General features: G+C 38.1%; 1 protein-coding gene across 4 annotated transcripts in view; it reads left to right on the top strand.

The window, feature by feature from the left end:
- LOC106915464 (protocadherin-15) overlaps positions 1-27,633 on the top strand; it is a 159,929-nt gene that overhangs the window by 54,754 nt on the left and 77,542 nt on the right. For all 4 annotated transcript variants that reach the window (XM_088012834.1, XM_088012833.1, XM_088012832.1 and 1 more), the window contains 12 exons: positions 1,141-1,260; positions 1,363-1,473; positions 2,792-2,962; positions 4,746-4,854; positions 4,980-5,092; positions 13,740-13,946; positions 16,435-16,569; positions 19,449-19,598; positions 21,396-21,589; positions 23,052-23,184; positions 23,425-23,504; positions 26,068-26,161. In XM_088012834.1, the coding sequence (XP_087868960.1) occupies positions 1,141-1,260; positions 1,363-1,473; positions 2,792-2,962; positions 4,746-4,854; positions 4,980-5,092; positions 13,740-13,946; positions 16,435-16,569; positions 19,449-19,598; positions 21,396-21,589; positions 23,052-23,184; positions 23,425-23,504; positions 26,068-26,161 (1,617 nt within the window). The remainder of the gene's footprint in view (positions 1-1,140; positions 1,261-1,362; positions 1,474-2,791; positions 2,963-4,745; positions 4,855-4,979; positions 5,093-13,739; positions 13,947-16,434; positions 16,570-19,448; positions 19,599-21,395; positions 21,590-23,051; positions 23,185-23,424; positions 23,505-26,067; positions 26,162-27,633) is intronic.

The raw sequence follows: 27,633 nt of genomic DNA, 5'->3' as shown, positions 1-27,633 counted from the left end.
AAAAAGATAAGAGTTTTTGTCTTAAGAGGATTGTGATGCCGACACTAACAAAAGCACCACCATCTTATCAAAGAATGAAGGTATTACTTTGCTTTGTTGACCTGTAAAACATTAGGTAGAACTTATGAAGCATTGTCAAAAAAAAAAAAAAAAATCCAACCAAATATTGAGTCTTTAACACTTACAGTAATATAGAATTTTCTTTACTAAATTTTGTTTCCTTTGGACCTTTGGTATTATTATTATTTTTTTACTTAATATGGGGTTTTATTAGAAATAAAAACAACAATAATTAAAATTATTGGAAATAAACACCAAAAATAATAATTTCATTCTGGACTTAATAAAACTGAGATTTTTTTTTTTTTAATTGAGAAATAAATTAACTTCTGATAATATTCTAATTCATGGAGATGCACCTGTATTTATGTTTTTTTTTTTTTAGTTCATTTCCTTTCATGTAAATATTTTTTATTTTATTGTTTTTTTCTAAATTTGGTTATGGACACGTTATTTGCAAAAAAAAAAAAACATGTATTGTGCACATTAGATGTGCACTACAGGAACTTCTCATATTGTAAATATGCATGTTCTACTAGCAGTACTTTTTCAGCACATTTTGACCTGCTGATATAACTAGTAGTTAGAAAGTGAATCTTTAGTCTTTGAAGTCATGTTTTTGAGATCAAATATAGCTCCCTGCAGAGCTCTGCAGTTCTTACTGCTCACAGTGCTTTTGTGCATTGCAAGTTCAAAATTTCTGTCACACTTTGTTAATGTTGCCATCTGCAGCTACCCCAACAGTGTAGTGAGTCATTCTACATTGCTGTCAACTTCCCTGAACAACATTTCTTGCCTGCTGCCTGGTCCTGTGGACTTTGCTCAGGGCTCTGGGGAACAGCAGTGGTTCTCATACTTAGGTTTTGTTATTCTGTCAGTGGCGCACGAAAGCCTTCAGACTGCTGCTGACTTCTACATTTCCCTTTTTTTTATTTTTATTTTTCTGTATTAATGGGATAGCGTGGCAATAGTGCCGGTTGAATAAGATAGTTCTCTCCTGTAAGCTCATGTTCTGCCCAGAGGAAGCTTCATGAGCTGATTTTTTTTTTCCCTTTTCTTTTCTCCCACTTTTTTTTTCAGCTCACGCCAGTTGGAACTACCATTTTCACCGGCTTTTCAGGAAATAATGGTGCGACAGACATTGATGACGGGCCCAATGGACATATAGAATACAGCATCCTTTACAATCCCAGTGATCCGGTATATGGAGATGTTAGAGCAGATTAACGACCTTTTACTGTAATTTTATCAGAATTTCTGATTTATCACCCTACTTTGCTTTCTTTTTTTTTTCATTTTAAGGAATCTAACAACACAGTAAGGGTTGGGAACACACTTTCAGGAATTATTCTCCTGGCTGAGAGGCTAAACTACGAGGACAAAACTCGCTACCTGGTATTGGTCCAAGCCAGTGTAAGTGAACTAACTTTTATGCTTGCAGGTACTTTTGAATACAGTTGTTTTGTGATATTCAAGATGTCTTCCTCAGCTGTGGCTGACTGGTGCATCTCAATAAATTAGAATATATTCAAAAAGTGCATTTAAATTGTTCAGCTCAAGTTTTTGAGCAGTGATCCACACGCTCCACAAGGAGCGTGAGCTGCAAAAGACCATCGCTAATGAAGCTGGCTGTTGGTGTAGCAGAGATATTAATTGGAAAAAAAAAAAAAAAGTGTGGTCATGATGTTTTCTCTTACTTTATTTTTTATGCACCTCTTTGTTTGGCTTCAAACAAAGAAACGTAGAAGTGTTTGCAAAAACAAGCTGCATGCTGAAAAGTAATTTTTGTGTCCCGTTCCCCGCATATTGATAATATTCAACAGCGCTTTTCAGTTTTCACCTCATTAAATCACTCAGAAACAAGTGATGAAGAGGAGGATACTCTGTTTATGAAAATATTATGCAGTGATTGTGTTATGGTCAATCAATACAGCCTTTGTGCAAAATTGTTGTCATCTTATAGTTTCACAGTAATAGTAGCAAGCCCGGTCTTTTAGTTCAGCAACAAACTGAACGCATTGGTTTTCTGTCTGGCAGCTGGAACGATATCTATTGGGATGGGACATTACTCCCATCTCTGATTCCTGAGGGAGACAGAAAGCATCATTATACTTTCCTTATGCTTTGTGCTCATCAATATTTTCAGAAGAATAGACAGCTGCTCAGCGCCACTGACATTAATTTAGCATTCAGCCACTTTTACCTGTGTCTCTTAGCAGGCAATGGGTACCTGACTAAACTGTTGAATCTGACATGTACTTGTCAAATTACAGAATGTAAGGAAGTAATGTGATCAATCTCTGCTCCTCTTGTGTCAAGGTTCATTTTACAGTGAAAAGGTAAATCTTTGAAAAGCTGAGCTGATTAGTCTTTTTTTTAAACTCCTGCTGCAAAGCAGATTTATTTCGAAAGGGAAGCTTTCTTGGGAACAGCTCTGTTCCTGGTTGTTTTCTCTGAGCTGTTTTCCTCCACAAAACGTTTGACAGACTATGAGCAATGATATCATTGTTGAAATGTAAGTTTTACATCATGAGATCACTCAACCACGTCAACCTTGGCACTATTTGACCTCACATTACTTCACAAACGACGGCCGTAGAGCGAAGCAGAACTCTGCATCAGCTTGAAGTGGACTGGGCAGAAGATGATGGACAATTTTTTTTTTTTTTTTTATGTTAAAGGAATTGTTTGGATCAATGTTGAGGAGTTAATTTCAGTTTTCTCCCACCAGGACCGCGCTCCATACCCACCAAACAGACTATCCGCTACTACAACTCTGACTGTGGATATCTTAGATGGAGATGACCTGGGTCCCATGTTTCTGCCTTGTATTTTGGTGAACAACACCCGCGACTGCAACCCACTCACCTACCGTGCTGCTATCCCTGAACTTACTGAACCGGTGAGAAGCGGACAGCGACACAACCGTCATCACCTTCAAATTTAGTCTACTTGTGTGTCTCTCATGATGCACCTTTCAGGTTTTATACATTTATACAGTATTAATATGCACGCTGGAATATACTTCCTAGCAAACTGGGTCATCAGTGTATTGAAGCCCATCATCTTTGTTAAGCACCCAGAACAGGTTCTTGATTTCTTTTTAAGCATGTAAGATGAGTGATCAACTCAAGCTTTTGCTGTTCTCATTCAAATTTTATTTCTGTCTCCTCTCCATTCTGTTGTGTAATCTTTATACTAACATGTCTGTCCACTGGGGGATTTGTCTTCTCGTAATTGATGAGTGAATGTAATTAATCACAATGGGGAGACAGGCAATATTAAGTTGATCCGTATTTATTTTTTGTCCTGGGGGGATACAGTGTGGGCTGTGGAGTCCCCTGGATAATGACTGCTGGAGGAGGGTATTATAGCTAATCATCATTGTGCAGAGCTAGGGGGATTTGATTTAGTACACCTCCATACATTGTAAAAGCGAGAGGGCTGATTGGTGAGGGGTGTAAGGATTACTCCAGAGCTGAAAGATATAAATATACCCCCTCAGGGAGGAGGTCTTTTACCAGAGAACTCTTTGCCTTGTCTCCGTCTGCTAAGGAGGTTCGTCACAGGCCTTTTTTTTTTTTTTTTTCATGCTTACACACACTGTAGCAGCAACATTTAGGCATTTCACATGAGGAGAGAAATTCTTTAACGCAGAGTACTCAACATATTTTCTCTTAACCATATGTTAGTGCATTAGTGCGGAGGTGGAACTGGAGTAAATATGTGCTTAGCTGTTTGCAGGAGAAGGAGCAGGGGATGTAGCCAGAATCATTGTAACATAATATCCTTGATGTACATTACTGTTAGGCACATTGAGGAATGTGGTGATGAGAAACTGCTCCAAAAGTGTTGTATGGCATTGCAGATGATCAACTTATCTGGTTGATTATTACTGCCAAAAATAAGACCAACATTGACTTATGTTCGAGATTATCAGAATTTTCTCTCCAGTTTCTTCTTTAAAAAATAAAAAATAATAATCTCATCTTTCAGCAAGTTCACTTCTATGCTGGGCTCTACAGCCAGATTGGAAGTGAAACTTTTCTCAGTCACTGTGTCCATACTGAAGAGTGCCACTGTCGAGGTTACCTGGTTGTGCTTATGATGTGCCCAATGACCTGGAAAGATTTTTTTTTTCTATTTATTTATTCACATTCAGCATTTTAGGAAATATTGTGGTACTGCATAGAAAATATTTTAAGGGCCCAATGATGACAAACTACTTTATTTTTTAATTATCTTTATTTAATGTTTCATTAAATTGTATACACATTTAAATGCAAGTGTTCATTGAATCAAGAATGTTTTATTTTTTATTTAAAAATGGAAAGGAATTCCAATTTAAAAAACTAAACAACAAAAAAACATATAAAACTTCTATGTCTTAATAAAAATGCCCTTTTTATAGTTGCTGAGGAGCTCCTTGCATGCTTCTTCTGGTATTTTAGGATCAACTTTGATTATGAGCCTTCACGGATTCTGTAAAATATTCTAGTTGGGATTGTTGCCGGGTCACTTCACAGTGTAAATTTTACTTCCAGTTAGATGAAACATGCTGGTTAAATGAATAGATTCCTTTAAATCTATATTTGCCAGGGGTATGAAGGATTTTGTCCCTAACTGTATTTTACTACTTTTATTTTCCATCTTGATTCTGACTCCCATCTGCTCCTTTGATGCAGATTAAACTGAACCCACTGAATGTGACCCCACCTATCCGTGCTGTGGACATGGACAGAAACATCCAGCCCCCGTCGGACAGACCTGGCATTCTTTATTACATCTTGGTTGGTAGGTTCCTTAGAAACCTTTATTGGAAAAAAAGAAAAAAGGATCCTTCTGGGTCACCTATGTCATGACTTGTACTTTGAATGTTCACTCTGATGTTGCTGGTGTTGCCTTTTTGCTTTTCGCAGGTCAACCGAACACATATCGAGAGTATTTCTCCCTGAACCAGACCACTGCAGCGCTGCGCGTTCTGAAACCAGTCAGCAGAGACCTGTATCAGAGGTTCACTCTTATCATAAAGGTAACCGCTGAGATTAAGTTTCACTTGCTCAGCTTGCCGATGTGGCATCTTTTAAGCTAGTAATAACTATGAATTTATTTTCCAAATGTGTTCAAAACAAGCCTTCCTTTGGTTGAAATGTGTTCAGGCCTACGAAGTTTGTAAATGCTACATTTGAAAATTAAATAAATAGTCTAAATTATATTATAGACTTTTTAATATTCTTGATCTAGTCAAAGCTAACATATCTGTTGACTCCACAACTCCACATTAAATATATATATTTTTATACTATCAATATATTGCTATCAGAGCAAGTGAAAGATAGTTTATTTTATACTTTGGTGTTCATGTTCACCTGTTCTGCCTAGATAACCTGAGTCCCGAAGGTCAGTGAGCTTATCTTTGCCTGCTTAGGAAACATGAGGGCGAAAGATGCTATGATTTATTGACTTAACAGGAGGATAGGCAGCTTCAACGCCCTGAATCGTAATTTTGAGCAGCGAGCGTTCAGTGTTGCTGCAGCAGAGCAGCAGTGCAGATGAACTTTCTATCGCTAACCTCCAGGCACCTCCAAGCACTTTGCTACCTGCTATTTAACCAGGATGGCTAGTGATCAAAGAGATGAGCGAACGGTTTTATTTCAAGATGAGACATAAAGGCAGGCTGATCACATATGAACATTTGCCTGTGTGCAGGTTATGGTGTGGATCGGGAAAGGAAGAGAGACAGTTCAAAGAGGAGGCAGGGGGAAACTGTGATAGATGGAGGGGGATGCGTATTTAGAATGTAGGAGGCCGTATCTATCTAAGTCATTTAGAGGAGATGGAGAACTCAGAAGATCAGGCAAATGAGAAGTGAGGGTTTACTGATACAGCACATTTGGCGTATGTGGCATACATGCCTAATGCTTCCTGTAAATACATAGTACACTTTGAGTCTGGGTTGCAGGAAAACACATCTGTTATTCTTTAATGGTCATCACTGATCTTGATAGAGGCACATCCGCCAATATGACTCGTAGGAGATGAAGACAGGTGTGCAAGCCGCATGGAGACGGAGAAACACTATTTGGAAAATTATGGAGGTAACAAATGAAAAGAGGGGGAGGAAAAGGAGCTGCGTGACACTTGAAGGATGATGGAATCAGGACAGGAAAATCAAGATTGATTGATGAGCGGGGCCTTTTGTTGGCGCTGAATTTTAAATCTGGACTGTATGATGCTGCTGTAAAGCGTGGCTCATTGAACAGCGCCTCTGTAAAATAAGGACACCGTTAAAGAGTAAAATCACCAGGGAACGATGTAATAACACGCTCTGTCTTAGCTCTGATAGACAGAAATGTATACATGTCTTTGTGCGAGTGAGTGTGTGTAGATGTAGAATGCACGTCAATAAGAGCGCTTTCCCCTCCCACGGTGTTTTTGTGGGCAGATTGGATCTCTGGTTCAGCATGCTGTGGGTTTTCTGTTTTATCACTGGGAAAAAGGAAAAAAAATGGCTGAAGATTGAGAGGCATGGTCTGAAATAACATTGTGACAGACAATAGCAGATGTGATTTTTCCACTGATCTAAAGAAATCCCAGCAAACCCTAATGAAAGAAGTTGTCCACAAATAGAGAAAAAGCTGAACAGCAGTGGATCACCACATGTAACTGTAATGACAAAGTCAAATTTGTAAGTGGACATCACTGAATTTACAGACAACTGGGAGAACGCTCTGCTCACTTCTGGAATTCAGATGCACGTGTATATCCCTGTGCTGCAATCCACATCCTGAAACACAAGGCCATCAAAATCAAGCTAATTCACAAAATTAGTTCCAGGTCATGACCTAAACTGATGTCGCCTCTCTCTCCCACTCCCATCTGTATTTTCAAAGCCTCGCCATTTGTGTGAAGCTTCCCCGGTGTGGGAGGCAGTTGTGACATTCGTGCTTACAGTGGTTGCTCTGACTTCAGCAACAGCTTAACTGGATCACATTAATTTGCTTTGGTCTCTATGTTAGTGTCAGGTATAATTTGCAGCTTTTAAACATTTTGTAAAGCTGAGAGGGTTCCCTTTCTGATTTGTGCTAATTTATTGCTGCTGAAGCAGCTGTTAGCAGCCAGCTGTGCAGGAAGAAGAGACAACAATGTTTTTTAAATGTTGGTAATTATTACGCATCAAAATGGTTTTAGCATTTTCATTATTGTTTTTTGGAAAGTAATGAGAGTAAAAAGGAACACTTTGTTATAATTGTTTTCATAATATACAGAATATATCTAAGTCAAATACAATAACTATATACTTCTGAAGAAATCTTTCAAAGGGGAAATTCACATTAACATTTTCTGTAATCTAAACCCAGATAGCACACGACATTAAATCAACGTTGAATTATAGTTAGAATAGTTGATTTTTGGTTGAAGTCGACAAATGATGGTGGATCAACCATCAAACAACCATCCAATGAAACCGTTGAAACTGTGTCATTGAATCAATGTTGTTTTGTCGTTGAAATCTAATGAATGAAATGTCATTAGACATCTGATCAATGTTGAATCAATGTCAGCTGTTTTGCTGCACCCCTTTTCCTCTTCATCAGAGCTCTGGGTGAGAGCATTTTATTACTGAGTGGGGGTTATCACATTTTTCATAACACTGAAGAGGATAGTGAGTGGTGATTCCTTTCTGTACATGTTTTTACTTGTTAATAAAAATTCTTCCTGACTGTGTGTGATATATTGACACAAAAACATCTACAACTTACTACAAGGAGTGGCGCAGTCCACCCCTACCGTTTACATGAGTGGGATGGTCCAAACACACAGCCACTTCGCTGTTGGCTTGTTTGCAAAAGATGTTAATTCAGTGTTGCATTATGATCACAAAGGTTGAATTTATGGTTGAGGTCGACAACTGACGGTGGATCAACCATCAACCAACCATTCAATTCTAGCCAATTAACATCCATTGATTGAAATGTCAACATCAAATCCAGTATTTTTCAGCACCGGTCCACCAGGCACTCTGCCCTGCAAGTTTTAGGCATTTCCCTAATTCAGCACACATGATTTTAATTGATATCTGATTAACTGGGTTTTGCTCAAATGAAAACACGCAGGTCAGTTTGCCTTGAGGATAAGGTTTGGGGAAGACCTAGTAATCTAAATGTTCAATCAATGTAAGCTGTTTTTCGCACCCCTCCACCACCGCCCGCCATTCAAACGCCCAACCCCTCTCCCTCCACCTGCCAAAAACACACACACCTGATTCAACATTGATCAGATGTTGATCAGACATCGGCATTTCATTCATTAGGTTTCAACCACAAAACAACATTGATTCAATGACAGTTTCAACATTGGTTACTTGGCTAGAGCTGGATGATTGTTTGATGGTTGATCCACCGTCAGTTGTCGACCTCAACCAAAAACCAACCATTCCGACTATAATTCAATGTTGATTTACCATTGTCTGCAATCTGGGCAGTTTGTTGCATCCCTTCTCACCTCCTCATCTCCCCCTACTCCCTCTGAAACCTCCGCCCACCCAGCCGATCCTCCCAACCTTCCCCTCTTTACCCCCTTTCATCCCTTCTTCCCTCCCCCCTCCTGGAGCTATGGGACAGAACATTTTATTACTAGGTGGGGGTTAATCATGTTTCAAATTAAGCACTACATGTTGAGAACAGTGGGTTGTGATTCCTTTCTGTACATTTTCTTACTTGTCTGTAAATATTATTACTGACTGTGCATAATGTATTGATACAAAAACATCTACAAGTCTCTACAAGGAGTTGTACAGTTCGACTCCCCCTTTTTACACTAGTGGTTTGTCCCAACCAAAAAGCCACTTTGCTGCTGGCTTGTTTGCAACCGGTTTCTGAATTGAATTCTCCTCTGAGCAGTTTTATGGTAAGTTTTTCAATATTGCTTTGATCTTAAATGTGTTTATTGAAAAATAAGGGCATTGTTTTGTGCCCATAGTAATCCTGGTTATTTTGGGGGCAAAACAGATATTTTTAATAATTGAGGTCATGTCACCTTTTGTATTATTTTCATCCTACCCACTACTCCAGGCCTAAGTATGAAATCATGCGAGATTTTGTGGGATTTGAATTTTTAAAATAGGGCGGGGCCTATTGTTTGGTCTGGGAGAGCATGTGGTGGACAAGGAAGTGTAAGGCTGGTTGCTCTAGGTGGGCTTTAAATTGTGATGGTAATCTTTTGTTTTAAACTTTTTATTATAATGTGCTTAGGGACGTGCTTAAATGAGCCTCTGTTCCAGGACATCTGAGTTAGATGACTGCATGACCATCTGTAGCCATCAAGAAGTGCAGAAGGTTGTTAATCATCCACAGATTCATCCCAGGTGAGGCAGAAGGGAAACGCTTAAAACATGCAAGTCAGGTGAAACACTGAACTAAACCTGTTAATGACTGATCCAGTCTGTTGATTCTTGGATTGGTAACTGGTTAAACTGAACTGGACTATTATTACTTGTGTGGGATCTTTATCAGCATATAGACACTTTTTAAGGAATTTAATCAACTTATTTGGAAATATTTATAGTTGATGGAAGATTGAACCAGCTATTTGGTGGAAGTTTATTCTCTATAAATAATAAATAATCTTTCCAACTACAGTATAAATCACCTTTTGCTCTATTTATTTGTCTCTGGTGAGTTAAATAAACCCTCATCCTCCCTGAGTTTTATCATTAGGTTTTCTGATAAATAGGCTTTATTTTAAATATTGTTTCCCTCATTTTAACATGAGCGCAGCATCATAAATGCTACAGTATACTGCAGCTTGATAGGTAAATGTAGTTGTATACGTAAACATTAAGATAAATATTAATTTAATAGTGAGTATACATGGGGAACTATATGGTTTGTATTTGTTCTCAGACCTGTAATCAGTGGCGCAAAAAGAGGGTATGCAGCGCATGCAACGCATAGGGGTGCAGCACCAGAGGGGGCGTCTTATGTTATGTTATGTTTTCGCATCCACCTGAATAATGTGTAGTTGCGCCACTGCCTGTAACAGTACACTGTTTAATCTTTCAATGTCTTTCAGAACTTTTCAGATGTTTATCATCTTTCTAACCGGCACCTTCCTCACTTTTATTTATGCGTTTTTCAGCCGTTGCTCTGCAGTTTGACTGAAAGCTGACTCTTGAGGACTGCAGCGAAACTGTCAAGAAGTGGCTTCATTACTCGCCAGAACAAGAGGAAGACATCGCAAGGAATCAAAGTGACGCCAACCAGAGTTAAACTGGGGTTACCGCAACTTGTACTGTTTCCCTAGTTCATACAGTACAAAGCTTAACCTCATGGACTCTGTTCTTCTGTGGACAATAGACTGTTGACTGTCCTTTTTGACAGTCAAAATGGAGTCAAATATGTTTAAAGATCTCTCTTTAAATAAAATGTTATATCAAACCCATGTTGTCATTTTTAACCTTTTGTACACAGTTTACCCATCATCTGCCAATAATATAGTGTTTAACACCAGTGAAGAAACTTTCACTGGTATGTTATGATGTAGACCTATCAGACCTAAAAATGTGCATAAATACTTAGCTTTCATTCAATATAAAATCAATGCAAATCTGCATGTAGATCCACATTCAGATGATGGTTGAATCAACATTGATTCCTAACTGCTTCAAGGTAAAATCAACAGAAATATGTGTGCCAAACCACATTCAGATGATGGTTGAATCAACATTGACAACGTCAGTTATGGTTGAAACCTTAACGTTGATTCAACATGCAAGTCACCGACCACTCTCAATGTTGTTTCAATGTCGGCTTTTAATGTTGATTCAATGTTTCCTGCTGACATTGATTCAATGTTGTTTCAATCATTCTGTGCTATCTGGGAACCTACTTTGTTGATTCTGTGGAATAGTTTTATTCAGCTGCCTCTAATTTATTTGAGTTGTATGAAAAGTGGCTTCTAAAATGGAAACTTAACACACTTGGGCAGTAATTTCAGATATGCATTTTTATGTGACAGAGCCGCACTTTGTAGTGCTTATGTGAAAGTGAAAAAACAACTGTTTTTTGCTTGTCTTAGCAGTTCTTGAAGGAACAGTATGATGTATTTTCCAGGCAGATGGTGCCATTTTAAAGCACAATCAAGCAAATTTGTTAAATTCAACAATAAAAATGTTGTTTATATCAAGCATAACTTAAAGAAATTTGACTTCACAATAGGCATCTTGAAATTGGTCTCCGTCTCTTTAAGAAGCTCCTTCCTCTCCCCTTCCAACCCTCTGCCTTCAGCACGTCATTACAAAAATGTTCCTCCATTATGCCTTTTATAATCAAGCGTTAAACTGAGAAGATCATCAGCTAATGAGATCAGCTGAAGCACATTTCCATCAGGTGTTTGTCAAAGCAACACTCCAGGTTTGTTTTTGATGAGGGAATAACATTAAATAATACAAAGCTAAAAATGTCCATTTTACATAACACCACCTTTAAAGCGCAGGTTGCGTTGGTATTCATCCTGCTTGCTCTGATACCCCTAGAAAATCCTGCGAAACTAGTTGCCTTCACAGTACCCCCTACAGAGCCCAGCTAGGTCTAATTTTAGCTAAGTACAAATAGAGCTGTTCTGTAAAGGTCTCAGAGGTTTGTCGCAGAACATTAGTGAAATTGCTCTATGAACACAGAGGGAAACCACCAGACAGCCAAAGAGAAAAAGCAATAAAAATGTTTAAAGCAAAATTTGGTTGTAAAACAGTATTGTAAATTTTTAACTTTTGAGCCAATGGAAAGAGAATGGCAGTAGTGTAAACCTACATCAAGCAGCAAAAAGGCCAGTGGTACGTCTTTATGATCAGTAATTAACCACATCTGAGGGGATCCCTAAACAAAGCAACAATAAGACAGGCAGACTGCAAATCTAATTTTCCATGTAGCTAAAGTTCTTCCATAAAAATAACACACAGCTAGAGTTGCTTTGGAAAACCTTGGATGATTTTTTTTAACACATAAAATGCTTGCATCTAATGAAGTGGTTATGTACTATAAAACTAATTGAGACATGAAATCTACAAACACGATCCATCCAAACTTATTGAGCTGCACTGCGTTGCAAAAATGGATTCTGTAGATGTGCAAAGTATATGTGTGAAGTCAAAGTACACTTTAGTCAAAGGAGCGCCATATATGCAGATGCACTTTGCACCTTTTACTGTAATATTTGAATAAATAAAACATAAAAATCTTGTATGTTTTTATTTCAAGTTTGTTGAACTTGGGTAGTAACACCATCTTGTGAAATAACTCCCTTCCTCTGAAACAGAAAACATCTGTGTTGTTACACATGCTTTCACGTGTGGTTGCATTCAGTGCTGATCCACTGAATGCAACCACAGAGTGGGAGTCTGATCCACTCCACTGGAGTGGGTGAAGATAAAGGCCTGGGCTGTCAGCTTTACCTTTGACTGCCCAACAAATAGTTTCTTAAGTTTTATATGAAAAGCTGAAATATCAGTCTGTGTTGTGGACTCACCAAAAAAATATTAAGTGGGTTCCTAAACAATTAAATAGGTTTTTATTAAAACCCTTTTATTTATGTGTTAGAAAATTGCACAAAAGGAGATAAGGCTTGTTCTTTTTATCTCTTCTCATTCATTGCTTTATGTATTGCTTTATGTATGTAAAAAACATGCAAAGTTACAGAGCCTGAAAACCTTGGCAAAACCAAACTAAAAAAAAAAAAGATAAATTGACTTGTCTCTACTTTCTGGTCAGCATCACCATGAAACACATTTGCAAAATGTTTTTCGCACATTTAACATTTGGCAGCTTGCTTGCTTCTTCTCTCTGCACAACTGAACAACCAGTCAGAGGTAAAGAAAGTTGTCAGTTGCTAAATATTCGTTTTTCAAAAGAAGAGATCGGCAAAATCTGAATTTGTAGATGTGGCTTTATAAAATGTGTTTATTTATTTATTGTTTTACTTTCACTGATTTTTATGCAAAAACATAAAAATATCTGATTAGGTATTATTTGTTTTCCCCAACTTAATTGTGGGGTAAAATATTAGAACAACATTGCCAGACAGAGGCAGCTATCTAGTTTTTTGGAGAAAGTTAATCAACGTGGTAAGGCGATTAGTGGGGATTTTGTTTTTATCAGATCGTTGCAGGTTAATCAGGTTTCAGGCAGAACAGAAACACAGCACAGAAACTAAGACTGGAGACTCATAATTGACTTTACATACACACACACGCGCGCACACGCACTCGCACTCACACACCAGGGAGACGGCGTTTGATGCAGTAGAAATACATTAAATAGTTAAGAGGTTAATTTTAGCTTCGACTGCTAGAATTATCCTCTCCTATCGGTGATCACTCATTGGACAGAGTGGGGGAGCCAGTAATTACGGGCTCTCTGCCTCAAACAATGGTATTTGCAATAAGTGCCCTGGCAATTAGTAAGAACCTGTCCTTAGTGGAGCACCTGTTAAACTTTGTCAACATAGATTCATTTCTAATTGAAATGAAACTAGCTAACAGGTCTGTCTTTTATCCTGTATTTACCTACTATAGAAGGTGGAACATAATACCTTTCATTTGGGAGTTTCTCAGACTGACGTTTATCTCTTATGCTTCTTTTTTGTTCTGTTTTCTTTTTTTTTCCTTTTTTTTTCCTATGCAGGCAGAACAGGACAATGGACATCCCCTTCCAGCTTACGCTGACCTCATAATTGAAATCCTGGACGAGAACAACCAGGCGCCATATTTCCAGTTTGCCACCTATCAGGGATACGTGAGTGAGGCCTCCCCAGTGGGCACCACCATCTCCGCCAGTGCCAACCTCACGGCCCCGCTGGGAATCATCGCTTTGGATAATGACATTGAAGAGGTATGAACAGACAAAAGCCTTTAGCGCGTTAAACGCTCTACAAACTTCAATATTTTATTTACTTATGTATTTAGTCATTAATTTAATTAATGCATTTATTCATTCATTCATTTTTCTTAAATTAGATGTGTTTCTCAGTATTTATTTATATGCATTCTGTTAATTTCTTTGCTTGTTTTATTCATTCATTCTTTTAGTCATTGCTTCTTTTTAATTATTTACTCATTTGTTCATTTATTTTTTATTCATTTATTTCTTTTGTATTATTAATCCTTTTAATTTTTTACATATTTAGCCATTTATTTTTGTTTTTTCACACATAGCTGGCTCCTGGTGCTACACCTGTGGGTAAAAGCGGGTGACGTTCCATGAAATGACACACGGTGTAATGGAAGGATGTCCTGACCCAATTTCTATTGCTCCAAATCTCCCATTTATTTGAGTCATTTTTAAATGTTTTTTAGTGCCTTCTGATTAGTTTTATGCAATATTAATGGTCTAAAAAATGATACACATCTACACTTTGCAGATGTGCACGCAGGAACTTAAAATATACCAGTATTTTACTGGTATATATGTTATAACATATGTTATATGTTATAACATATGTTGTATGTTATAACATACAACATATTGTATGTTATAACATACTGTATTCTATATAACATACAATACAGTATGTTATATCAGTAAGTAAAGTAAACTAAATCAAATTCAAGGTATTTGATGGCATTAATAATGCTGCATTAATTCAGTGTCACAAACCTAAACTTAGTTTGATAAACAGTTTTTACATAATATCTTTGAAGAGACTTTTTTAATCAATTTTGAGCAAAATGTATGAAGATTAATATATTGATTTAATACCTGAAAAAAACAAATAAAAAATAATGTTTGCATTGCTCCATGAAACAACTTAATCGTGCACACCATCTGGACACGTGTTGTTCGTTTTTCCTGTTGTTTTTTTTTTTGTTGTTTTTTTTTTTTTTTGTTTGTTTGTTTTTTCAAAGACTGATTTTCATGTTCCATACATGAAGCAGAAGTTGCAATAAAAACAAGAACCGATGGATAAAAGCTTTACTCAGGCAGCCCCAATCCAATTATATTTCTCGACCAGATCTTTTTCTACTTTCCAACAAATTGACTCAGGACATCCCTGCTGTTAATGCATGCATCACTCTGCGGAAGCTGTAAACAAATTAAAGCCATTCCTCATTGCTGGAGATCTTTAACACACACATGGAAAATTAAGACTTTTTATTAAAAAGGGGAAAGAAAACCCTAACAACTGATAAAGTGTCAAGCAGGTCTCCAGTTGTGATGGATGTTTTTCTTTATCATAATATTTGTAGTGTTGGTGGAGTGCATTCTTTTCTCTGGCATGGTTTTGTGATTTGATATTTGGGTGTGTAATTTAAAAAAAATATATATAAATATATATTCATCGTATTTGTTTTTGCAAAGCTGACAGATTTAGCAGTTTGGTCTGTGTGACTGTGTTTACATAAAACTGAGAAGAACTGATCACTACCCTTAATTCAACTTTCAAAATATCCCTTTTCTCGGCCCCTTACTTGGAGAAAATGAACAAATCAAAGTGGAGTCGCAGATGAAATCAATAAGCTACCCAGGCTTAATGTTTACCAACCTTTTTGAGGACGAGTCTTTGTTGGCATGAATCGAAGCTGACCAGCAGCAACGGAGCATAATAAACTCCAGTTGTTTTTTCTTTTTTTTTTTTTCTGAAAATGGACACAAAGATATGTCTAGAGTGAAATAGACTTTCTTAAAATGTTTGAAAGGATTTTGCCTTCATCTTCATACAGATGCTTAACAAGTGCAGTATGACATTTTCATTTGATTCACAGCTTAACTGCTCGCTTTCTTTTTACAGAAACAGAAGCACCATCTTTTATGAACAGAACAATATTTCTGAATTTAAAGCCAGTTAGCAGTTTACAGACTGTACTTATTCATAGATATAAATTTTGGGATTCCAATGATGCGTTAATCTAACTTCAAATGTGTGCCCATCTGTCCTAATTGTTTTACATCTTACAATTTATTCTGACATTTCAGAATTGTAAAAAATGAGACAACATAAACAGCATTTTTTTTTTAATTACGTTATCATACTTTCACAGAAATTTACTGATGGTGTAACTAATATCATCAGTGACCCTTAAAAATGAGTCAAGTGCCTCATTAAAAACTACAACTACGTGGATGTGGTATGTAAACATTTTTGCCGTTACTGTACTTTAACTGACGTAGTTTAATGATTTTGTCCTCTGCTCATCTCGTGCTTTCTTTTTGTGGAGACACCTGCCAGCAAATGACTTTTTTCCAACACTTCAGCACATCAATATGTATTTTTGATAGGTTTCCGAGGCCCACAGCTGCGACCTTAGGGGGGGAAACAGTGATACAGCACCAGTGTCACCATGGTTACATGTCTCTTTTGGTGTCTCTTTCCTTTGGAAAGACCAAAGACCCTATGGTGAAGATTACCCTGGATGACTACACCACAATTTTCAGGCTGACCCCAACTGGTATAATCCGCTACCTGACTATTCTGAAACCTGTGGACCGGGAGAAGCAGATGACCTATACTTTCACGGTGAGTGTCGAGCTCAGTGCAGGCATCCTCAAAACAGCCCTGAGGTCTAACATCTCTCATTCTGTGTGTGTTATTCTGTTACTGTTAAACCAAGAGGCACTTGGAGATGGATGCCAGTGGACAAAATTTGGATACCGTTTATTATGACACTATAAACGTCATGCATTTATGTACTTTGCTTTTAATTTGGCATTGATTTAACAAATAGAAGCATGTCTTGAAGCCTTTAAAATGTGATCAGGTCTCTATTTCATCAGGTATACATTTGAATAATACTATAATATAAAGAAAATATTGCTCGCCTTGAAAATAGAATAGATGGAATAAAAATTTACATAAAGTCACACTACCTGTGACGATCAAGAAAATGCATATTCTTAACTTATTATAAAAATGCAATATATATCAACCACGACTTAAAAAAAAATATGACTTTGTTAATTAACGCCTTGATTTTGTCACTTTAAGAAGCTCCTGCTCTTTCTGACACTCCGCCTTCATCACGTCATTACAACATTTCTCTGTTAAGTCATTTACAATGTTCATAGAAGCATTCCACTGAGAAATGGTTCCTATGATGAGGTCAGTAGATGTCCAGTTCCACCAGGTGTTTGCTAATGGCTGCTGCCACCAGTCTGAACGAGCTGTGTGGAAGAGGGGTGCTCTGTGATGCGGAGGCTCAACAGGAGACTGCAGCTCCGAGGAGGAGCTGCGTGGAAAAGGTGGCGCTTGATGAGGGAAAATGTTCATGCATCCAGATTGGCTGCAATGGGAGATTAAATGATTACTTAAACATGCTTTAAAGAATCACACCATCCTAACATGATGTGTAGCTCAGAAACGCATACATGACACCCCCCTTCCCTATTCTAGAAATAGATTACTGTTATGTTTTTCTCATGTAAAGCACTTTGAAATGCCTTGTTGCTGAAATGTGTCTCTGGACAGTACAGGAGCTGCATCCATAAAGGATTCATTTCCTTGGATTAGTGAGCTCACATTCTGTGTAGAAACCGAAGGAGCTTGTGTTTATTGTGTGCGTGCAAGGTTGACCTTTTTCTCTCACTGTGCTGTGCTCAGGTTTGTTTTGTCAATAGACTGTTATATGTGGTTTGTTGTGTTTGAAGCCCAAGTACTGGTAAGTGACTGACAAGTTCTCAGCTCCAGGGCCTGTCTGACAGTGATGATTGTTGACATTGTAAGCCGACTGCCGAACTTTGCAATTAAAACTTCTAATTTTAGAAGGACAACATTATATGTGAAGAACAACATATAAATGTTCCTCAAAAGCATTCATGTCTCTTGCAGATACAAAAACTGGATACTGAAAGCGGATTAGTTGAAGAGCAAACAGAAGTCGATATATTAAAATAAATCATATTAAAAGTCAAAAACTACCAAAGAGATGGAATTACTGTGAACATTTTCTCTATGGTGTATTCATGACACTCGGTTGTCATAAATAGGTCGCAGTTCTTCAAACAAAGGCTGTCCTTGTGTGAAAGATTTTAATGTTTTAGCACTTAAGACATTGGGAACATTATATGGCAAAACTTGTTTTTATTAAAATATCTCTAGGCAGACATAACTAGTGCAAGACGTTTGTTTACATACTGTTTAGTGTCACGGGTGTAGTTTGTCTTTGCGTTCCTAACAAGCTGTATCGGTATATTGTACTTTCACATTTCTGTAACAATTCCCAGAATCAATATGCTTCTGTTGTAATCCATGCTGCTATCTGTCCAGGCTGCACAATACTGTAACGAGTAGGCGTAGCATTAAGTGTGTGGTATTCAGTTTTTACGCAAGCGCGTCTCAAAGATGCATTGATCAATGCAGCAGAGACACGAACTGAATGGGTTGTTGAAAATGTGAATTTTTCTTTTTTTTTGGCAAAATGTATCTATTACTTCACTGTTTTTTTAAAGCAAATAATTAGATAATTTATTAAGAGCAATAACTTCAGTTGAAGCAAATATGTCAAAGTAGAAAAAAAATTAAGTGGTTGTGCTCTCAAACACTGAATAGAGGGTTTATGCAGGTCTTCTTGCAAAGCCTGTTCAATAAAAAGAGCTTTGCCATCTAAAGAATATGAAGGCGTTAACAGTAAATATATTGATGTTAAGATTAAAAAATCTAGCCATCATTGACTTATCTAATAGCATTATGATTCAAGACGTATTGGTTTTGTAAAGTATAAATCAAGCTTCTGCATCCACCCTACTGAAAATGTGTGCAATTTACTTAAAAGCCTGATTTTTATACAAACAGTACAATTAGAGTGATGCAAATCTCATTAGTCTTTATTTAAGACCGAACAAGGCTATCTATCAAAAGTCAAAAGCATAGTTGTATGATGTATGTCTCTGAAGCACGACATCTTTACTACACATAATTTACCCCTGCAACAAAAAGCTATTAATGTACTGCATATTTTAAGCTTAGCTCTTCAGTTTTGTGGAGAGGTTTCTTGTCTGCATTGAGATGTATATTGTTAGTGTTCCTGACACATCTACGGGTTCGATCCTCTCTGCTTTCTGCTCTTGATTTGTTGTTCTGCTTAGTCCATTTCCTTGCTCCTTTCAGAAAAGCTGCAGATCAGAGCCGCCACAAACAAGTAAACATAGATTGCTCAGTTTGAAAACCATCCTTCAGGCAAACTTACTGCTAGCAATCGCCTTTGAAGGCATTTCTTTTACTCTCACAAAGTGGAACATAAACATATAGAGAGGAGTTTCTTAAACACAGTGACATACCAGAACCATACGTCTTTGAAGTTTGAATGAAAAAAGAAAAAGTAATCTATGATTCCTCTGCAAAAGTGTTCTTTATTTACAGGTCTTCGGTTTTCTAAGCGTTTCTCCTTTTTGTGTTTTCAGATGGTGGCATCAGATGGTGTCCAACAGAGTAGTCCAGTAACTGTCAACATCCTGGTTATTGACGCCAATGACAATACGCCCACGTTTGCTCAGGTCTCCTACAGCGTTGAAGTCTTTACAGACATGCAGCCAGGGGAGACGGTGCTACAGGTAATCAATCCAGAGCGATCATTCTCTTCCATTTTGCCTTCCGTTTTTTTTGTTGTTTTTCCCCCCCCCCCCATCTACCACTGAGACACTGCACTTTGTCCCCATCACACATAATCTCTCTTTCAAATGCTTTTTCATGCTCAGTAAGAATAACCACAACAGTCTTGGCCATTGTGTTGACAGGCAAAGCCCAGGAGTGTATCCCTTTGTCTTATATGCAGTCATAACAGACATGGAAGAGAAATTTTCTATTTATTTTTTTTGTTTTTTGTTTTTTCTCTGGCATCAGTAAGTCGTAGTGGAAGGATGCCGTGATGGCAATTTATGAACCCCTCTTACAGCATACAACAGGATTTGGAAATAAAGCGGGATTGCTTTTCTATTACTTCAATCATTTTTTTTTTTGGATTGCTCTGTGGATTTGGGTCATTGTTTTGATTTAATTACTACACTGACTTTAAAGGTTTCCATGTCTTTATTTTTATTTCTGTCAAACATATACAAAGTCAATCAAGCATGTAGAGAGAGCATCCATACCACTTCAACTTTTCTCAGACTTTTCTCAAACGCCAGTGTATTTTAATCTGAAGTGTGATCAATCAACACAAAGTAGTTCATACTAGGGAAGCAGAGTACAAATAAAAGTGCAAAAGAGTGCCTTATCTTGAGTTTCAAGGTGCTGTTTGTTCAATAACCTTTTCTAATAACATTAGAGGCCTTTGCAGAACAGCTGTATTTATTCACACAGATGGAGTCTACTTACCAGCTCTGACTGGTTACAAATGCAACCCAAAGTTTTCAGATTTTTATTTGTAAAAGATAGAAGACCATGTGTCATTTTACTTTTACTTTTACTTTATAATTATGCACTGCTCAATCTTGGTCTTTCGCATAAAGTTGCAATAAAAAGAAGTTTTAGTGTAACAACTTGTGAAAAGATTAAAAAAGTTATGGTGGCTTTTGAAAGTCAGTGTAGACAAATACAAGCGTGTGTACGCTTTTATAAATCAAAGTGCATTTTGCTTGAGCATGTTTTTTCTTCTTCTTCTTCTTCTTCAATCGATCTGTTCTTCCAGCACAGCCTCTCCAAAACAAAATAAAAGAATAAGACACAGAAAAGGTCAAGTTTAGTCTTTATTTAAAAAGAAAAAAAAAACAGCCAGTTCACCCTGCCCGAAATGAGGCCAGAGGTTAGAGTGTCTGCTCTGACCGCTTAACCGATTTTATAAGCTGTTTATGTGAGCTGGAGTCCCCCCTGAGTGTGCTGAAGCTTATTTGATGTTACAACTTTTACTCCAGTGTCTGTGTCATGGAAAAAGGAGGTCGTGAAAGCTTGGATTAAAGTTTCAAAGCTTTAAAGATACGAGGTCAGCCGCAGCATGAAGGCTAATAATCACGAACAGCGGAATGTCCTTATTGCATTTGAAGTTCGAATGTTGGAGAAATGCGACGTTTGAATTCACTTATTACCTTTAAAAAAAAAGAATATTTCAACTTTTTCTTTACAAATCTATAATCCGTTTAATGTGAAGCGGGATATGACCATTAATTTATAGTTTTTACCAGTAGAATACACAGCTCCTTATTTTTACATAGATGCCACATGTTCATTAAAAATATATATTATGTTACACAGAAACAAGCCTCATGAACCCCTGTAAAAAAATACATTGGCTGTTTGACTGTTTTATAAGTAATGTTAGCCGTAACCCCCTCCAGTTAAAACTACAAACTGCAGAAAGCAGGCAGATCGTGCTGATAATGTGTCGTACTATTTTTCTTGCTCTGTTTTCTCAGTTAACTGCATCGGATGCTGATGAGGGGCTGAATGGCCTGGTAACATACGAGATCCTGGCTGGAGCCCAGGGAGATTTTGTTATTAATAATCGCTCCGGACGCATCACTGTGGCGCCTGGTGTCGTCTTATCTGTGGGACGATCTTATGCGCTGACGGTCAAAGCCTCTGATAATGCACCTCAAACCCAGAGAAGGTACAGATATACAACAACTATGTCGTATAACAATGATGAAATAAGAACTTTATTTGTTGTTGTTAATCATATGGGTCATTAACACGTTTAAAAGGGGCAGATTTTCTCTTTTTCTCAATATTTTGTTAGTTGGTTTCATATTGTTGTGAACTGTGATAGACTGGTCACCCTTTCAATGATTACTGTTTATGAATTTGTTTTTAATATGCAATATGCTGTTCAACTTGAGAAGTTTTGTCTAGGTTAACACATTGAAATAGATTTCTGAAAAGAGGTTCTGGGGGAATGTAAGAGCTGCTTTATTGATGATTCAGCAATACGAGCATCCGTCGGTCCATCTCCTGCTTGTCAGAAATTGTAACTTTTGCCAGGATTTTTTCTGGGTTTAAGCAGTATTTATTACCTGATGTTTATATCAGATTAATAATAAGATTAATAATTATGAAATAACAGATTTTAAGTTTTTCTTCTCATGAAACTTGTTCTTAATTTTAGCTCATATTTCATTAGCCTATTTAATAGAGTGATATTTCCTAATTACTTGTTTTGCTACATTTTTTTAGGAGCTTCAGTATTGAACAGACAGCGTGAAAATACATAGTGTTAGCTTGTGATGTGAATTTTATTTTCATTTTAATAAAAAAAAAAATGGATTAAAACCATGAGTGGCATTCGGCAATGCAGTCTTTTGACAAAAGGTTGCACATTTAAAGAAATAAAGTGTCAGAATGTAATTTTATTTATATGTATAGTGAAATAACTGGCTGATTTGTTTGGGGCAACAATGAACTTCTATATAGCAAAATTAAATATCTGGATTTATTTGAGTCCATCAGAACCAGAACCTCGAGGTTCTCCATTTCTGAACGTGGCTGCAAACATCAGCAGAGAATTGCCTGCTCACGTCCTGCCACACTAGTGAACAGACCGTAATGGAGAAGCTCACCACCCAGGATTAGTGTACGACTTGGTGTGGGGTTTATTAGACCCCACCAGTTTTTAACTCTGTCCTGTCTGGTGGGGTCTTACTGACCACATATGCGCTTGTACGAGATTTTGTGTGTGTGTGTGTGTGTGTGATTTCGGAAACTGGCTTCCTGCTTCTGTTTCTTTTGTATTTTGAAGCTCTTCTGGTCAAGATCCTCCACCACAAAAAAAAAGCAAAGACTTGTAATTTCTTTCATAGTCTTAAGAATTTGCTCTGGCGTGTATTTCATCAGTTTTAGTGTTCACTGTTTGAAGAAGTGTTTGTGATCTCACTAGAAGATGAACTGTAAGTGAAAGCTTTGAGGGAAAAGGTCTACGCATAAGAGCTCTGATGAGGGCTTTGCCTTTGAGTGAACTAACTTTAACATTTTTTCTGAGGTGTGGTGAAGTCTTGGAAATGAACATCATCAGTTAGGCAAAAAAAAAAATGTTCAAACAGAAACTGATACCATCGTTGGGCACTTCTGTTATCCAGGAGCTCGATCACTACAGTCTACATTGAGGTTTTACCGCCCAACAACCAGAGTCCTCCCCGCTTCCCTCTCCTCACCTACAACCTAGAGATCAGCGAGGCCATGAGGATTGGAGCCATTCTCCTCAATCTGCAAGTAAGTTGCAAATTCACATCCCCAGTGTATGATGCAGATTCTTGCATCATAAGACGCAGAAGTGTCCAAATGCTGCTATAGTTTGTCCAGGTTAGACTTGACTGAGAGCATAGACTTCACTCGTAGCGTGTTTTGCTTTCATATTGTGTTATGCTTATGCGTCCTATCTCTCTCCCTGTCATGTTCTTCTGTAGGCTGATAGCATTATCTGGTTCTGGTGTCATTTTATTCTTCTTCCAGGCAACAGACAGAGAAAACGATCCAATCACGTATCAAATTGTGAGCGGAGATTCCCAGAATGTCTTCAACCTCTCTCGAACGTGAGTGTAAAAAAATTGTTCTCCGGCTTTATCTACTTGTTTGCAAGTTAAGTTGTAACTTAATCTAGTCTTTAAAAAAAAGTATTTGTATGTGCTTTTCTGAAAGAATCCTATTCATGATCAAAGATAAAATAATTCACTGCACTTTAATATATTTTCTTTTGATTTTGTTTCTTTGATAAGCAAAATACAACATACAAAGACAACTTATGGTTCCTGTGGTTTTAAGAAAGCCTAATTTCATGGTGCATCCCTAGTTGATGCTTTCAATTATAAAGATTTGAGAACAAAATAGAAATATGAATCAGAGAAATATTTTCTTTTTTGCTACTGAAAGAAGACGGTATCAAAGGGAAGAAAGTTGGACAAATTTAGTCAGAATCTAGCTAATGATGCAGCAAGCCAATGCAGAATACCTTGTTTTTGGGGGAAGAAATTAATTTAGTCAGATTTAAAATATGCTTACGTATGTTTACTAAAAGCTGAAGATATATTTTGTTGAAGAAAAGGTTCTGCCAGAGATGCATCATTCCAAATAACTATTCCTTTCAACTTAGGAATCTCATAATATGCAGAAGTATAATTTTAGCTCATACTGGTTTAACCATCCCTTTGGCCTTACGCCAACCTCACACACACAGTGTATTAAGGGCAAAAAAAAAAAAATGTTTTATTTATTTCTGTTCTCACAAGGTTTGTGACACGCTCAGTGGAAGCAGCTGTCCACGGCTCTAAGGCAAAATGTGTCATTGGACCTTCGTACACCATTCCAGATAAAGACAGAGAGGGTGCTTACGAACAGGTCACAGCTGTGCCTCGATATCTCACCTCCTGTAGAAGATCTTCCCCTACAGCTAATCTGAAAACACACATCACTACATGGATGAATGTAGACTTTTCTGACAACACATCCCGCTGCTGTTTTAACTGCCCTGTGTACATTTGTGCACGATTTTGAGTTCAGTCTAATTTCTTTTATAGTAACACAAAAACTTAAACAGGAATATGTAACATCGCATTGCTGTTTACGACAGAAAAAGACTATCATTCGTAGTCTCTGCTAGAATATTGCAACAAGCAGATTATAAAATCTGCTTGTTGTTCTCTTAAACATATGACACTGTCGTCTGCTGAATGTGAAAACTGACACTTAGTGAGTCTGAAATTGAGTTTCAGTTTTGTGACTTATCTTGCTTGTCTTGCCTCCAGTAAAGCATTTTTGCCCCTGGGAACTCGCGCCGTCTGCATCAAGTCCAATATAGCATAGAGAGACATGATCTGAGCAGAATGAAAGATCAACTGTTGGTGTGACTGAGGAGGATAGCCTCCGGACCACACCGCCGACACCCCAGACAATGCTGTTAATAGTGTCCCATACATCTGACAACATCTTTTCATTTATGGCGGCTGGGCAGAGGAGGCGGGATGTTATCGCACATGATCAGTGAACCTCTCAGACTCATTCCAATTGAGTGCAGTGCAGCTATCCAGCTTCAGTGAGGAATAAACTCCCCAGGTTGGCTTTTCTGCATTAATCATTTTGCCTGCTGCCATTATCACCCATCAAGATAATCGTTATCGTGATAATTTATAGGATATCGCCACTGAGCTCAAAGCGCAGGTTTCTACCCTTCTTTTCATATATTAGTGCCAGTCTGTAAAATTAATGTACCAGTTTTATTGTGTTTTTGCAAAGCTCTTTTTGCCCTCTTAAGTCAAGGATCATTGAGTGTGGGGAATATAAAACAGTTCTCTCCCCCTAACCTTGTGGCATCTGTTTAGAGGAATAGATAACATTGACAGAATTTCAGTAATTTGCCTGTCAGAGATGAAAATGAGGCACTGCAGTGTAATGGTGAGGGTCTGCAGAGGAATGGAGTGGTCAGGTTTTGCTTGGACTGCCTCGCCACAAGAGCTTTAAATCAGAAATGGGAAGGAGCTGGGGACAGTGGGGAATTGCTACGGGCATTAATTTAGCACCGAGTTCAGATGCATTCATCTTTCTTTCCGCTTTTCCTTCTGGCAGAGGCTCTCTTGAGTGCAGGAACAAAATTGTTGTCTCCGAGTTTGTGTGTGGCTTGACTTGCCCTTGTGTGTTTTGTGTGCAAACAGAGACAATTCAGTCTCATGCATGGGACTCCATCTACACTTTTTACTTGGAATGCCGGGGCCAAACTTTGTGGCACGAACGAGCAGGAGGGCCCGCTTTGTCTGTGAAACTCATTAGAAAGAAAATGGAAATCTTTTTATCTGTTGTCCTTTTGCCGTGGCCCTGAAGCATGGCTACCTGAAGGGAAAGAATAAGAGAGCAGTTAAGCTCCCACTTGTTCTTTACCCACAAAGGGTGTTCTATGATCAAAGACCATATTTTATAAACCTTGATTTAAATAAAATGTTTTGGATTCTCCTCTTCTTGACTCTTTGATACTGTATCAAAGGTAAAATATGTAATGAAGTTCTGTAAATGAATAAGCTGCTCATGTTTTACAATAACGTAATGGAGGGGAAAAAGTAAAATTTTAATGTGCTGTTCTCTAATATCTGCTTTGCCCTCTATCAACAGGATTGGCCTTTTACTTCTGGGCAAGCCTCTGGACAGAGAGATCACAGACCAGTACCGTCTGATTGTCACCGCTTCAGACGGTAACCCTGGAGGGGTGAGGCACAAATCTTTTCACGTATCAACTGGATTCATTTAGAGAGCTGCTCTCTTAAGGGAAACACAGAATAATAAAAGTGCTTGGGTAGGGATTTTGATCTAAAGGTTGTGATTTTCATCAAAATGCATTTTGTTGCATTAACTGTCCGAAGAAACTAAATTAGAGCCGAGGTTAAATAACAACATTCAGCTTTTTAATCCTATTTTGTTTTAATAATTTTTTTAAAGGGCGTCCCATTTATGGAGGCCCTAGTCCTCGACGTGGACGTCACACGTTCGAGTCCCGGCCTGATGACCTTTGGTGCATGTCCTCCCGGTCTTTCACAACCCACTTTCCTGTCCCACAACTGTCAAACAAAGTCCACTTAAGCCAACAAAACAAATCATGTTCTGGCTGGCTGTGTGGGACTCAGAATTAATGTTTGAGTTGATCAAGTTTATTTTCATGAGCAGAGGGTCATGGCTTCCGTTCATTTATGATGCTCCAGGATGGATGGATGGATGGATGGATGGATGGATGGATGGATGGATGGATGGATGGATGGATGGATGGATGGATGGATGGATGGATGGATGGATGGATGGATGGATGGATGGATGGATGGATGGATGGATGGATGGATGGATGGATATAAAACTATTAGAATTTGTTCCATCTTAAATGTAATAGACAGAGAAATGGATAAGAAAGGACAAAACAATGGTAGAAATGTGGGGAAAATTAACTAAGAGAAGAGAAATAAGCATAAAGAGAATACAAGTTAAGACCCTAGAAGTTTGCCTTGACACCTGCAGAGAGAGGAAAACAAACAAGATCGAAAAACCATAGCAACAACCAACACATTGACACTATTGAAAAGTACACCATACTAGGGCTGAAACGATTCCTCGAATGATTCGAGTACCTCGATTACTAAAATTCCTCGAGGAAGATTTACCTGCCTCGAAGCTTCGTTAATTTATGTTTTATTAGTTAGCGCACCGTGTTCCGGCCGGGACTTCATTTGCGTTGCGCGGAGCTCTCACTTCCGCCTCTGAGTTGTTGACAAAAGCTAAGTCTCAGCGGCATAAAGTCCAATCTTCAAGATTGGCCCGTGGGGATTTTATTGATTGATAATAATGCCCGACTTTTTATCGTTTTGGGGGAACCAATAAGCATCCTTAAAATGACTGGGGAATGCCTGGAGTACGGCAGCATTTCTCCTCCGGGGCTGCTGGTTGAAAGCGAACGGCGGGAAGAGCGCTGAGGTGAGCGGATAGACTGAACAGGGCGGGCGGCTGAGTAGCTGATGCTTACCGTGTAGCTTTACCGACGAACCGCACAATAAATTTCATATCCCGGTCTGAAGAAACGGGTGGCGGAGCGCATCGTACATGGCTGGTAGATGAGTTTCTGAGTGTGACCAGTGAAGGTGTCGTAAATATCCCGTATTGCTTCCCCCCGTGTTCGTCCCCCGGTCTAACGGTTCG

Source organism: Poecilia mexicana, unplaced genomic scaffold, assembly GCF_051168715.1.
Source record: "Poecilia mexicana isolate PSO_F unplaced genomic scaffold, ASM5116871v1 scaffold_15, whole genome shotgun sequence".
NCBI lineage: Eukaryota > Metazoa > Chordata > Actinopteri > Cyprinodontiformes > Poeciliidae > Poecilia > Poecilia mexicana.
Note: the sequence above shows the minus strand (reverse complement) of the source record. Positions and strands in the feature narration are given on the sequence as shown.